We start from the raw sequence: 13,668 nt of genomic DNA, 5'->3' as shown, positions 1-13,668 counted from the left end.
GCCATGTATTAGAATTTCATAGATCAATCAATTAAGTTATCTAATTGGACGGCATAGTGATAATTTTTTCTTATAAATATTAAATAAATATGTAGTTATCCATGTAACGACGGAATGTGATGTTTTCATAAATTATAAGAAAAATATGAATTATTAAATAAAATTTTAATCTAAACCATCTTAGATTTTTTTGGACATACAAGGTATGCATAGCAATACAATAAGGGAATTTGATTGAAATTGACTCTATCAAATGGTTGGAATGGACACATCATTTGTCCATGTCGTAGAATACATGCTTTTGTGATTTTTGAAAAAAATAGCAAACCCTTATGACAATAACAATTCTCCTAAATAATAGTTGGGTTGGGGATCATTACCTCATCACGTGGCCATTACACTAATGCAGGGACCAATAGGGAAAATACACAAGCATCTAACTAGGGACATAGTGATCTTTGTGCCACCAAGGGTGTTGGGGCGTAGGGGTGTGTTGGGTAGCGAATTTTGTACATAATAATATAAAGGGATCATTTAATAAATGATGCTTTCTCTAAGGTTATGGATCAATAATTATCAGAGCGATGATCTAAAGAAAATGTGGACAAATGCTACCCATCATTATGTTAATTATATTGGAATCACGAAAGGAATTGAATTGAATCTAAATCTAACAAAAACCCATTTCCATCATTAATGAGGAATGGTTAGAGCATTAAAAAAACTCTCAATTCTCACTATTGCCCTCCCAATTCGTATCTAAACTCTTTACAAATTGGGGGATGCTAAATGAAGAGGCAAATTGTAAATCTCTTACCATTTTTTTTCTATCAAAATGGTATAAATTGAATAAAATGTGAACTGCAGAGGGATCGGATTCAGGTTTGATCACTCGTGATTTTATCCGACCCTAATTACGAAATGAACCGACTGGAAATTACTTTCGGATATTGGATCCGAAATTGATCCAATCCAATCATGTGATATCTTATGACTAATCTATTAAAAAAATATTAATATAATAACACATGAAAATTTATTATTATTATTTTGTGAAATGACAATTTTTACCATTTTAATATGATACATTTCATCCTTCAATTCCCTGCAAAAATAATAATAAAAATAACATAATGATAACACCTTTTTTTCTTTTCTTTTCTTTTTTGTCACAGGCAAAATGATAAATCACTTTCATATTATTTAGAAAAACCCTTTTGACTTATAAAACCCTTAAAACAATACAAAGAGCCGTTAAATGAAAGTTAAGACTACTCAGGTTCATCAATTTAGTTATAATAGGCGCATCCCAAAATAAAATAATAAATTTTATAATAATTCCAAAAAAAAAAAAATCTATAATAATTAAGTAACAACCAAACTTTAAATTTTATTGGAAAATTTCTTCAATATTTTGATGACAGTAAAATAAAGTTTATTTTTTATATCATATTCAATATGTTGATTAGTTACACAATTATTTGATTAAAGATTATAAAACTCTCTATTTTTTTTTTCTTATTTCTTTAAATCATAAAATCAAGTTGTGTGGCACTTGCATCCAATTTTTTTTATTTTTTTATTTTTGCAAACATCCAGATTTCAAGACACATGAAATACAAAATAAGCACCCCACCACCATGAAATGAAGATCCCATCCCTGTTGGATCTTCTACATGCTCAATGGCCCCATGCTGGTGGCGACCACACAGTCTGACAGCAATTCCCTCTCCCTTTTTTTAATAGAATAAAACTCTATTTACTTTTCACTCTAACCAAAGGACCTAAGGCTCCATTTGATTGCAATGAGAATTTAAAAAGAAAAGAAAATAATTTTTTATATTTTAAAAATAAATGTTCATAATCATTACCCCATGTGATTGTATAAACTACTCAATTTTTTAATCATATTTAGTAATGATATATATTACATATAACTTTTATTTTACATATTATAGCAAAGGGTATTAGATGCAAAGTAAAGTAAAATTTTATAACCAAATGTAGAGTAATTTGAAGTTAATGTTAAAGTCACATGAGTAATAATTATATATATTTATTTTTTAAGTACAAAAATTTTACTTCCCTCCCCTTTCCTTTCCTGAATTCCCCTCACAACCAAACATCCCTTTCGCTTCCCATCCCTTAATTCCCCTCACAACCAAACATAGTCTAAAGAAAATACAAAGGCTTTGTTTGGTTGCTAGGAGAATGCAAATTTTTGAGGTAAAGTGATTTTTTTTCCTAAAAAAAAATAAATTTAGATTTTGATTACAAGGGAAATATATTTTACATGTGAATTTTACTTATATATTAAAATTTTCCTTTTTATTTCCCGATCAAAATAAAAAAAAAAATAAATAAAACCCGTGGAACCAACAATAGCCTTTCCCTTTCTTTTCAATATTTTTTGTTTCCTTTCTTAGAAGTTGTAACTAAGGTCCAACATCTGCAACTCTGTGCAGCTTCCAATCTCATCTGGAACAGATCTAGTTAATCGATTCCCGGAAAGATCAAGAAAATTGATGCTCTTGAGACTTCCAATCTATTTCGGAATATCTCCACTGATCTTATTATTTCCCAATCGCAATCGAACAAGGGAGCTCCGAGAGAACCCCAAAAGATAGAGGAATGGTTCCAAAGAAAGAATTCAAGGAGAGGCCGAGCATGATTAAGTCTCTACGGTTTCCAATGCCATTCGGAATTGTCCCAGAGTCGTTCTGCCATAGAAACATCCTCTCGATCTTCCCTAGATTGCCGATTTCCGATGGAAGTGAACCAGAGAGTGAGTTCTCATAGAGATACGGATTGACAAACTCCGAACAGTTACCAATCTCCGGTGGAATCTCACTGGAAAACATGGCTGTATAAACAAAGAGCGTTTGGAGCTTACTAAGCTTACCCAATGAAGCAGGCAATGACCCAGAAATCTGAGTATCTACAAGACCCAATAAAGTGAGGTTTCCACAATTTCTGATTTCATTTGAGGTTTTACTTGAGACAGAGTATGAAGATATGAACGATGATCACAATATCACTTCACTTCATTGCAATCAAACAACTCGAAAGGGAAATAAAATTTCCTCCCCAACCAACCAAACGCACCAAACAGCCACCAGCCCGCAAGAAGCAAAAGAAAGTCGCCTAAATCTAAATAAATGACTGTACGAGACGTAAATCAATGAAGGTGGGGCCTCTGGTCGGCAACTTTCGGCTAATTCGCGTGACCACTGCACACGATCGATTGCTTCCCACATACCCCACACTTTTACACCCATGATGATTAATGGATGGATTGGATTTGGGGGCCCATTTAATTGCTGTAAACTGTTAAAGCCCAAATTTTGGGCAAAAAGTCACACTAGAGAAGATTGAAGAGCAAATGCCTTAATAAACAATAACAACATAAAGTGGCTAATGTTCTATGTACACCAAATTAATATGCCTTTTTAAAAAACAAAAAAAAAAATCAATATGGCTAATAAAGGTAAAACATAAGAGGATGGATCCCTTATATACACCCTAGAAACTAGTAAGAAAACCCCAAACGACAAAAAAGAAGGCATGGTCTAAGAGAATATAATTCAGCTTTTGACAAGGGGCAATGGTAACCATCACTTTTCATTTAAAAAAAAATTAAATGGTACCCATCATCACCACCACCACCACCACCTTCCATCAAATGATTACACAGTATCATATCAGACAATTTAAAAGAAATTTGAGTAAAAAAAAAGCAAATAAACCCAATAGATTCTCCCATGGCTACCATGAACCATCATCTCTCATCTTCAATAACAAGTTGCAGAGAATGTTTTCTACTTGGTAAGGTTCTAATATACCTTAAGCAAAGGTACTACAAATCAATCAATCATGGCTGCCTTGCAAGTCCAACCCCAACCAGAGGAACATATAAAAGAAATAAAAGGAAATTTCTCTGCTAAGTTCACAAACAAGCACAATAATAATCACAAAAATTTTGATCAAGAGAAGGGGAGAGACTAAATGGGGTGTGTGAGAAAGCAAGAGAGATCATATCCCATTTCATAATTTTCATCTCAGCATGGGACTGGAATGAAAAATGGGTTTCCTGTATTCTGGCTGGACTGTGGGAGGAGAACAAGCTAGTGGTAGGACCTGCGAAGTACTCGAATGGTGATGATGTAACTCCCTCTCTTTGTTTTTACCAACAATGATTGTGATAAAAGATCCTTCTTCTTCTGTGACCACAGATGAAGCAGGAGATGCTTTCAACACTCCATCTTGAACAGAACCACTATTTTGATGAATCCTTTTCTCGGCTTCTTCCATCAGTTTTCTTCTGTACAGCTTCTCCTCTGCATCCTTCAAGAACTTGAATTTTGGAGGAGGTGAGGACCTTACCCTGTTCAGCTCTGCATCTGTTGAAGATTCATAGAGAGGGTTGAATCCATGGTGGTTATAAGAGTCTATAGGAGTCAGTGGTGGAGTGAAAAATGGTGGAGAAGGCATAGGAGTTAAAAATGGAGTCTCCACAGCCGGGAGGATATCACTCAAGCTCCTACTTCTTGAACCTTTCCGGCTCTTATCACCTCTGGACTTCCCATCCTCGGACTCCAAATCCTCCTTCGTCTCCTCTTTGATGGTGAAGAGGAATCGTGGAGGCCCACAGAGATTTTGCAGCATCAAGAGTTCCGAATCCATTTCATCATCTTCAAAGGGTTTCAGTAACAAATCCTTATTTGACCCAGAACGAAGGTTAAGCTGATTCTCTGTTTCATGGCCATGGGATCCTGTAATTCTCACAGAAGTGCAGAGTTCCTGACGGTTCAAGGCTGTGGAACCCAAAAGCGGTGGTTTCTTCCAGCAGAAAGTATAAAATAGCTCTCTTGCAGGGCTGTTGTAATCATCCTCAATGTCTGTGTTGGTGACCCTCTTCTTCCACCATAACAAGTAGTAGAGCTCTGCAACAAGAGCTAAGAGAAGACAACCGAACACCAGAATAAGACCAATTCCTAAACTGCTCAAAGGCCTCATCCTTGTTCCAGAATCACATTCCACATCTACCGTCGCTATTCTTTCTTCAAGATCGCTTCAATATCTGAAATCCCAGATATTTTCACAGACCCACTAAACTAAATCAAGAATTTCAGAAACAATCCGACTCTCCAGGAACAAATTCAAAAGCTAAAAACAAAACCAACTATCAAGCTTACAGAATTTCACAATCCAAAACCCTCCACTTCCCAAGCCCCTATTTGACTGAAATTAACAAAACCCAAAACTACCCACCCGTCAAAATAGCTAAAATCACTGACCCTTTACTGAAAAATCAGGTTCTAAATCCACAAGCCTTGATTATAAGGCACAAGGCTCTCGCCTTCTGCTAGAAATCACACGATGATTAAATTCGCCCATCTCGCTGAAACTGTTAGGAATCTCAGTTTAAGAGATAACCATCAATCACCCAGGAGAACAAAACCTCCTAAACTAAAGGAAATTTCCATTGTTTACCTGAGTAATACACGGAGCTATAATGCACTGAGATCACGCGTCCAAGAACCACCATCGATTCTGGTCAGTTGCAGTTTAGAGCCAAGAGGTAGCCAAGCCCTCAAGCAGGGAAAGGTTGGAGACTAGAGAGAGGTCGCAGTCTTCGAAGGCCACTCACATGGGTGCAAAGTGCAAGCTGAAGGCAAAGTATGGGAACCTTGTCGTTTTTTGGAAGGTTAAAGATTGTTCAGAATAAAATTTACAGACAAGACTGACCCTCAATTCTTCAAAAGCTATTATTACCTCCATGGAATAACAGGAAAAGCAATGGTCTGTGGTTGTCGTCTTCTTGAAATTGTTAGATTAAATTTCATTTAGAAAAATATTCCAAACTAATGGTTTTGATTGAGGTTGATGACCCAATTTCACAAACCTAACTATAAACATAAAAGAAAAAGAACTTTTCTCTTGATCCATGCTGAAAAGAGAATCTCCTCTCCTAAGCCATGGAGATCTTATCCCTTAGGATGTTATGGAAAAAGGAAATATTAGATTTTTTTTTTATTGGAAAGATATATTAGATCATGTAAAATAGGGATACGGATTAATGATGACATGGGGTTCAATACTTCAATTACAAAATGACATCACCAGTTAAGGATGATATGGCAGTTTATGAGAGGGTTATATCATTAGTGAAGAGATTCTACCTCCTCCAGCAGCAAGAAAACTTATTTTAAAGAAATTGAAGAATTTAGAATATGGTGAAACTTTCAAGGCATCGTTACATGCACAATGAAAAAATAAATAGAAGAATTAGAGACAAAACAATAAAACTAATAAGAAGAAAAATCTTTTTACCACTAGTGGAGTTAAACGCGAAGATACAGTAGGTATAGAAAGACCTTGTTGCCCCACGGTTATTTCATTGGTTGTGTTTTATTGTGTACCTGTTCCAATAGGATAACGTTCTCTTGTCAAATTTAAATCCTCTCCAACGCCTCAATGCACACAATGCATCCAACGGCTGGTAGCACTTGAACATGCACCTTGACCATCAGATACGTACTAAGCGCATTGGCACAATTGAGAGAATTGGTTTTTTGCGTGGCCTTTTTTTTTATCTTTTCCTTTTAAGATAACATAAAATTATTTTTTTTTTCTAATAAGAGTAATTCTATCATTTCACATAGAAATTGCATTAAATATAGAAAATAAACGGCAATGACTAGTGAGGTTGGTAGCCTAGTGGAAGGAAGCTCTTGCTTCATCACCGCTCAAGTCGACTAGTTTCCTACATAAGCAATATTTACTGTATAAGGACTTCAGCTTAAGAGATATAATCACTACCTTAGAGTACCTTTAAAGAAAGAAAAAAGAAAAGAAAAAGTTTCCATTGTAAAGTTAAAATCTATTAGATTTCATGTAGGTGAATAAATTTGTATTTACCCAAAAAACTTTGGAGTCAACATCACCCAATTAATCTTTACCAAACAAAAAACATCACCCAATTAATAATAAGAGGTGGGGGGGGGGGGGGGGGGTGGGGGTAGGAAGAAATAACAATACTCTAGGTAGAACACAACTTAAGGGCAGGGACAGCTACTATACATTGTTTACAGAAGCATTTACTTTGCATTTATTTATTTATTTTTATGTGTATATCATATGATAAATTAGATGTGTAGCTTCGGCTTGTGGAGCTGGCACCAAGGGGAAGAGGTCATGGGATGGAATCCTGTCGTACACATCCAACTTACTTAATCAAATGACAAATTGTGAGTGGTAATGGATAATAACGGATATGGAATAAGCCAAACTTGCATCCATCCACCCCACCAAAGCTTGGAGTCATATAACCTACACTTGGTAGGGGTAAAATTTCCTATTACTTGAAAAATAGACAATAAAGCTGAGTACAGCCTACAATCATGAAATTTAGCCTATTATCTAATAAAATATTAAAAGATTCATATAGCTTAACAATATCAATATGAACATACAACGCATTACAGTTATTAACTGTTAAGAATGATAATACTACAAAAGGAGGACCATGCTAACGGGTTTTGCTATTGTGCCATGGGCTATGAGTTCTTGTGGTCCAAAGCCTAAAGACTAAATATAGTACATATATTCCTTGATATATGGCCTAAATGTCTCTTTTAAATTGGTAAAGGGAAAGAATATTAGAGTATCACCCATAACCTATCAATTTGGCTATGCGGATAATGAATGTCCATTCTTTCCCTCTCATTTAGCCAAATGGCAAGGTTTTGCTATTTTTTTTTTTTTTTTCTCATTAGAGTTGAGCAAATTTACCACCCTCAATGATAAAGTAGTTCTTTTTAGATAAATAACAAAATATAACTCTGAGAAAATTTATTTTAGCAAAATGCATCAAATAAATTGGTCAACAAAAAGAATACCTAGCTACATGAATATATATGAAAAGTTATACGATTGAATTTAGGTCGAAATATTCACATGTTTATAATATTTTCTAAATATTTAGTGATCATAATTGCCACTTGATCCGTCAGTATTATTATTTTTCTCTAAAAAATTTAAGATTATTAGATGAAATTATGACTTTATCTTAAGATTTAAATTATTTAACGTGCCTAGGAATCCATGTTATTAAGTTTCCTTTATAGTTTTTTTTTTTTTTTTTAAAATTCCCCCAACACAAAAAATAAGGTCTTCCCCTCTTTGGTGGTGTAGTAGATTTTCAAAGGATGGGATTTGAGTCATGACTTTCAGACCCTAAAAAGATAAAAAGTTGGAAAGAAAAAAAAGAGTTGATTAACCGAACGATGACTAAGGAAAATGACCTGACCCATTCAACAGATAACCCTAAAAAAAAAAAAAAAAAAAAAAAAGGGTTAGTAAAAGATCTTCGGGAAAAAAGGACTTACCTAAACCTGGTAACGGGTAACTCAAAGGCCATTTTACAATAGTATGATCATGAAAATTCTCTGCTAAAATGGGTCCATAACTTCATATAATAATCATTTCATTAAGTCATGGCTGATTTCACGCCAGAACGATTAAGTTTAGGTTGTTAAGCTGACATGTGAATGGTGAAGCGTGAGTGGTTTAGATGTGACAAGCATGAGCCCGACCCATATAAAAAAACATGGTAACAAACCCAAGTCCAAGTCTATCTCCGCAGAGACAGTTGGACTTCGGGAAACATCACAACCACAGATAGGAAAGGAATAATCAATCGATCGATCGATCCCTCCCAAGTCCAAGTCTTCAATCACGAGGAAGGGGAGTCTTCATCACAAGGGAAAACATTTTCCCTTTATTTATTGTGCCACGTGTCACATGACACATGGGCTGTAGTGCTGGACACCCTTACCTTTCTAGTAGAATTCCCTTCGAAATAATATGTTCAGTTTATGACAACTGGTTTTCGATTCCACAGGCGTTTCAGGTGCAAGTCCAACCTGACCTGGAGTCCAATTTGAGAAGGGAATAACAATTACCAGTACTTTCTCTAAAACTCTGAACCAAACGTTTCTCGCTTTGATACCTGAGGTTGATCATCTACTGCTATAGGGGAATTTCGTCCCATCGGTCTCTGCAATTTTATTTATAAGATCATATCTGGTCTCATGGTTTCACGCTTGCAACCCCTGTTATTTTCACTCATATCTTTCAATCAGAATGGTTTATTAAGGGTCGGAATATCCATGATAATGTGCTCATCGGCTATGAACTCTTAAATCAAATCAAACTAAAAAAAAAAAAAAAAAAAAAAAAAGAAGATCCAAGGGTTTCATGTCTATTAAAATAGATATGCAGAAGGCGTACGATAAAATTGAATGGAGCTTTATTGAAAAACACACTTACTCATTATGAATTTGACGCTAGATGGATTAAGTCAGTAATGTTCTGTGTTACCACTCCGTCTATGGCTGTTCCACTTAATAGGTCCCCTTTGAGCTTCTTTTACCCTTCTAGAGGATTGAGGCAAGGAGATTCCCTCTCCTCCTATTTATTTGCATTGTGTGCAGAAGTTCTATCTTCTCATTTAGCAGTAGCCCATCAGCAATCAAGCATTCAGAGTATTCGGATTTCTCGTAGTGGCGAAGCAATTACCCACTTTGCCTTTGCTGATGATTTAATTTTATTTGGTCAAGCCTCTATCAGGGAATTGCATGCTTTCACCAACCTTTTGGATGAATATAATTGCTATTCGGAACAACAGTTCAATTTGGCAAAGACTAGAATCCAATAAAAGAGTGCCTTCTTCCTTTAAAAGAGTTGCAGCAGATCGCCTTCAACTTATCCCTACAGCGAATCTTGATGTGTACCTGGGTATCCCTTCCATTAGTGGAAAACTCCGTAAGGACCATTATTCCACGCTTATCTCCAGAGTTAATAACAATATCCAAATAGTGGCTTCCTCCCTTGTCTCCAATTCTCAAAATCAATATTGATGGAGCTTCTCAAGGTAACCCGGGACCAGCAGGGGTTGGCAGTGTGTTTCGAAGTCATAATGGTTTTTTCCTCCTTGATTTCTCCATTGGTATTGGTGAAGCTACAGCTTGTGTGGTTGAGGTCCTTGCCGTTTTCCATGCTTTGAGGCTGGCTCTCGAGGCTATATACCTCAATTTACAAATTGAAGGGATAATCTTACCATCATCAATATTCTACAATGTCGCTTTCAGTCGATCCCTTGGAGGATTAAGCACATTATTGATGATTGTTGGACTATGGCAATTTCACTGCAGATTATCTGGCCACTCATGGAGTTTCTATTCAGTGTCACACTATTTGGACTTCTCACCTCTCTTCACTTTATTCCATTTTATTTTCTGATAGATGTAATGTAGTTTTTTCTCATTTTTCTCGTCTTGGTTGTACTGGTTAATTTTCTATCTATCAAAAAAAGAAAAAAAAAATTATCAGTTGAAATAAAAAGGTAATTTACAAATTTTAAAATGTTAGAATAGGAAGAAAGGTAGAACTTAAATTATACGTATGGGAATATCAATAAGGAAGTTTTTTTTTTGGGTAGAATATCAATAAGGAAGTTAAGAGAAAATAGGCCGCATAACCGTACAACTACTGATAAATAATAAGCAAAGTTAAATGATCGAATTGGCTCCACCAATCTGCATCCAAGTTAGTGCCTGGGGCTGGAAACGCTAAACCAATACCATTATCGTATAACAAATTATAAAGAGGGTGAAAATGAGATTTACGAGGCGGCGCTGAAAGGTCGCGGCACTAGAATCCTAAGCCCAAACTTAGATTACTAGAATTCTCTACGTGAGTGAGTGAGTGAGAGAGGGAGAGAGAGGCCGCCACTGGCACGCCGTTTGGTCTCCCACCCTTCTTTGTAGCAAGCCCGTTCTGTTCTGTAGTAAATTGGATATGTTCTGTCATATCTTCGCCTTAGCTCCAATTTCCAAAGCCAAACCCTAAGCCTATACCCTACGACGACCTCTACTCCTTAAAACCCAACCGCCTGGACATTTTCGATGGTGACAAACATGCCCTCCTCTTTCCCCTCTTATGACCCCGCCCACTTGACTGGGGCACTCATGGATTACTCCCTCTGACTCTGCAATTCTCTGCACCAATCCTTGTACTGGACTTCTATGGAGCCTCCCTGATGACACCTGAAACCCCGAGTCCCTCCCCTCCCCACCCACCAACCCGGCTCTCATCCATTCCCGAGGGGAGGAAATGAATAGCAATAACAATGGTATACGACTAGAACACTAGATGCCATTCATATCCTTCTCCACTTCTCAAGGGTATAATCGTCCTTTTCAGCTACTTCCCGTCTCTCCATTCTCCAACAAAGATATGAATCCTGGCAGACGCTCAGCCGCTGCCCACCATGTTTTCAGAGACGTTTAAGCACCAAAAACAATACGCATGTCAAAGAGTCAAGACTCATCACTCTCAAAAGAGAGAGAGAGAGAGAAACATAGAGATGTGAGGGGTCTTTCTCTCACTCTCTCTCTCTCTATCTCTTGCTCTGCACTCCTCATAATCCCCATAAATGCAAAGCAGACTTTTAAATGGTAACATAGAACGAGGGTATAAAAGACATGCACGACTAACCCCAGTGACATTACCCATATATATCTCTCTTCTCCTCTTCCTCTAACCCTAGAACTGTGACTACTACTAGTCTACGACTTCTAAAATCCTTATTTGGTTTTCATTCCTATATAACTTCTTCAATTGATATCAATCAATATGGAGAACGATAACGTCGACGTGGTACCACCTAGTGGGGCGGCTCCGGCGAGTTCGAGGTGGAATCCGACTATGGAACAGATAAGTATGCTCGAGAGTTTTTACAAGCAAGGTATTAGGACACCCAGTGCTGAGCAGATACAGCAGATTACAAGTAGACTCAGGGCGTATGGTCATATTGAAGGGAAGAACGTGTTTTACTGGTTTCAGAACCATAAGGCAAGGCAAAGACAGAAGCAGAAGCAAGAAAACATGGCCCGTGTCAATCGCTTTCTTCACAATAAGCCTCCTCCACCTTTGTTGCTTCCTGCTCATCCCCCTCCTCCTTGCACCAACCGTAAGATTCTTCATCTTTATCCCACTCTACATGTTGTCCATTTTCTTTTGTTGTTTTCTTTTCTCTCTACATTCTTGTTGCATTTTGAAATGAATTGGTCTCCTTTTCTTTAAAAAAAAAAAAAAAAGATCCCTGTTTGGTTCATTCCTGTGGGATTGTATGTTGAACTCAAAGAATGATTTGTATAACTTTTGCTGGGATTTGTTAGGGTTCATGTAGATGGCAGAAGTAATAATACCATATCGGATGTAAGAAGGCTAACTATAAAGATTATAGATACTAGGGAAAGCGGATCAAGTTCTTGTACGGGAACCATTCTCATATGGAATTGATCACACAGAAAAAAATCATGTAGTGGTTTCCATCTGTGTGGATATATAAAAACCTGTTTCACACTCATACTCGAGTAACTTCTCCTTAGTGGCTAACTTTTAAGGATGAGTTGTACCCAAGTCCTTTGACAAATGAATTTTTCAATAAAGAATGCTCGTGAGCCTTACGTTTAGGTTTCCTTTCTTTAATGGCATTTCTGTTAGCCATGAATATGTGATGATGTAGGAAAATTTGAATTCTTTTTTCCCTCCTTTCTTGTAGTTGTTTGCAGTCCATCATATTACATGCAACATAATGGAGTAGGGTTTTATCCTCCACAAGCACCACACTATCCGAAAGTATTATTGCCTAGTGACATCAGGAGGAGACCGTATGCAGATGCGCAACAGAGTTACAATAGCATGATAAGATTGGAAGGAGGCGATGGAAACGAGGGAATCATGATGAACAGAAACAACAACAGTATCTGTGACCAGGAAACATTGGATCTTTTCCCTCTGCACCCAACCGGAATCTTGGACACAAGTAGGTCTTCGAATTCTTTTAGAATGACTTCAGTGGCTGAAGAATCCTATCCTTGGAGTTCATCTGAGACCACCACCACCACCACCGCCATTGTTGGTGGTGAAGAGGGTTGTGGAGAACAACCATTCTTCGATTTTTTTGGACAGAGAGCATCTTGTGAAGAAGAATAACTGTCTTTTGTGTTTTGGCGGCTAGTGCGATATGAGACTTGGGGAAGGGACGAGCACTTCTTTTTGTGCATTTCTATGTATCAGCTCATCCATGGTTGGTGGATGGACCGTTGACTTGGAGCTTAGTAATGAACCTTTTCGTCTTTCAAGTGTTTTTTTTTTCCTTTTTCTTCTTTAGAATAGAATAGTAGTTTCTCTGCCAATTAGAATAGCAGTTAATTACTGTATCTATCTACCATATTCATATTCATGTATGTAAGAACATAAAAGACGAGTTAGGGAGGATCAGCTTCTTTGCCCGTTATTACTTTGGTTTGATGTTGATGATGGTTCTACACAAAAGAAAAATGATGATGGGGTGACATAGCTTTGACTTTTATTTAATATTTTCAAATTTTATTTAATTGATTGACCACTGTTTCCATTATCTGTTAAATTATTAATGGGATACGGGATTGCTTGTGCTCTGCGTAGTGTACATTAACACCTCTTTGTGCTTATCTTTCTTCTTGTAGTAAAGAGTTGATATATATCATTTTATCGAAGGGATAAGATATACACAGGGAGACACTAATATACTCTTTCTCATTATTAATATAAGAA

At 36.8% G+C, this 13,668-nt stretch overlaps 2 protein-coding genes across 2 annotated transcripts; one reads left to right on the top strand and one right to left on the bottom strand.

Moving 5' to 3' along the window:
• Nucleotides 1-3,766: 3,766 nt before the first annotated feature.
• LOC122085474 lies at nt 3,767-5,698 on the bottom strand. Its single transcript, XM_042653917.1, has 2 exons — nt 5,494-5,698; nt 3,767-5,080 (listed from the first exon to the last, which is right to left on the bottom strand). The coding sequence occupies exon 2, from the start codon at nt 5,014-5,016 to the stop codon at nt 4,054-4,056; it is 963 nt and encodes a 320-aa protein (XP_042509851.1). The 5' UTR covers nt 5,017-5,080; nt 5,494-5,698; the 3' UTR covers nt 3,767-4,053.
• Nucleotides 5,699-11,628: 5,930 nt separating this feature from the next.
• On the top strand, nt 11,629-13,204 carry LOC122085839 (WUSCHEL-related homeobox 2). The gene is made up of 2 exons (XM_042654436.1): nt 11,629-12,037; nt 12,632-13,204. Exons 1-2 carry the CDS (start codon nt 11,701-11,703, stop codon nt 13,063-13,065), a joined length of 771 nt encoding a protein of 256 aa, XP_042510370.1. The 5' UTR covers nt 11,629-11,700; the 3' UTR covers nt 13,066-13,204.
• Nucleotides 13,205-13,668: the final 464 nt, after the last annotated feature.

This window comes from Macadamia integrifolia, chromosome 8 (assembly GCF_013358625.1).
Source record: "Macadamia integrifolia cultivar HAES 741 chromosome 8, SCU_Mint_v3, whole genome shotgun sequence".
Classification (NCBI taxonomy): domain Eukaryota; kingdom Viridiplantae; phylum Streptophyta; class Magnoliopsida; order Proteales; family Proteaceae; genus Macadamia; species Macadamia integrifolia.
The sequence above is the reverse complement of the archived record's forward strand: the minus strand, read 5'-3'. Positions and strand labels throughout refer to the sequence as shown.

What these genes read in the sequence shown, in the direction of transcription:
- LOC122085474 (XM_042653917.1), bottom strand. Translation starts at nt 5,016, where the DNA reads ATGAGGCCTTTGAGCAGTTTAGGAATTGGTCTTATTCTGGTGTTCGGT.
- LOC122085839 (XM_042654436.1), top strand. Translation starts at nt 11,701, where the DNA reads ATGGAGAACGATAACGTCGACGTGGTACCACCTAGTGGGGCGGCTCCG. An exon ending in CCCTCCTCCTTGCACCAACC is followed by an intron (nt 12,038 to 12,631) that starts GTAAGATTCTTC and finishes CCTTTCTTGTAG; the next exon opens with TTGTTTGCAGTCCATCATAT.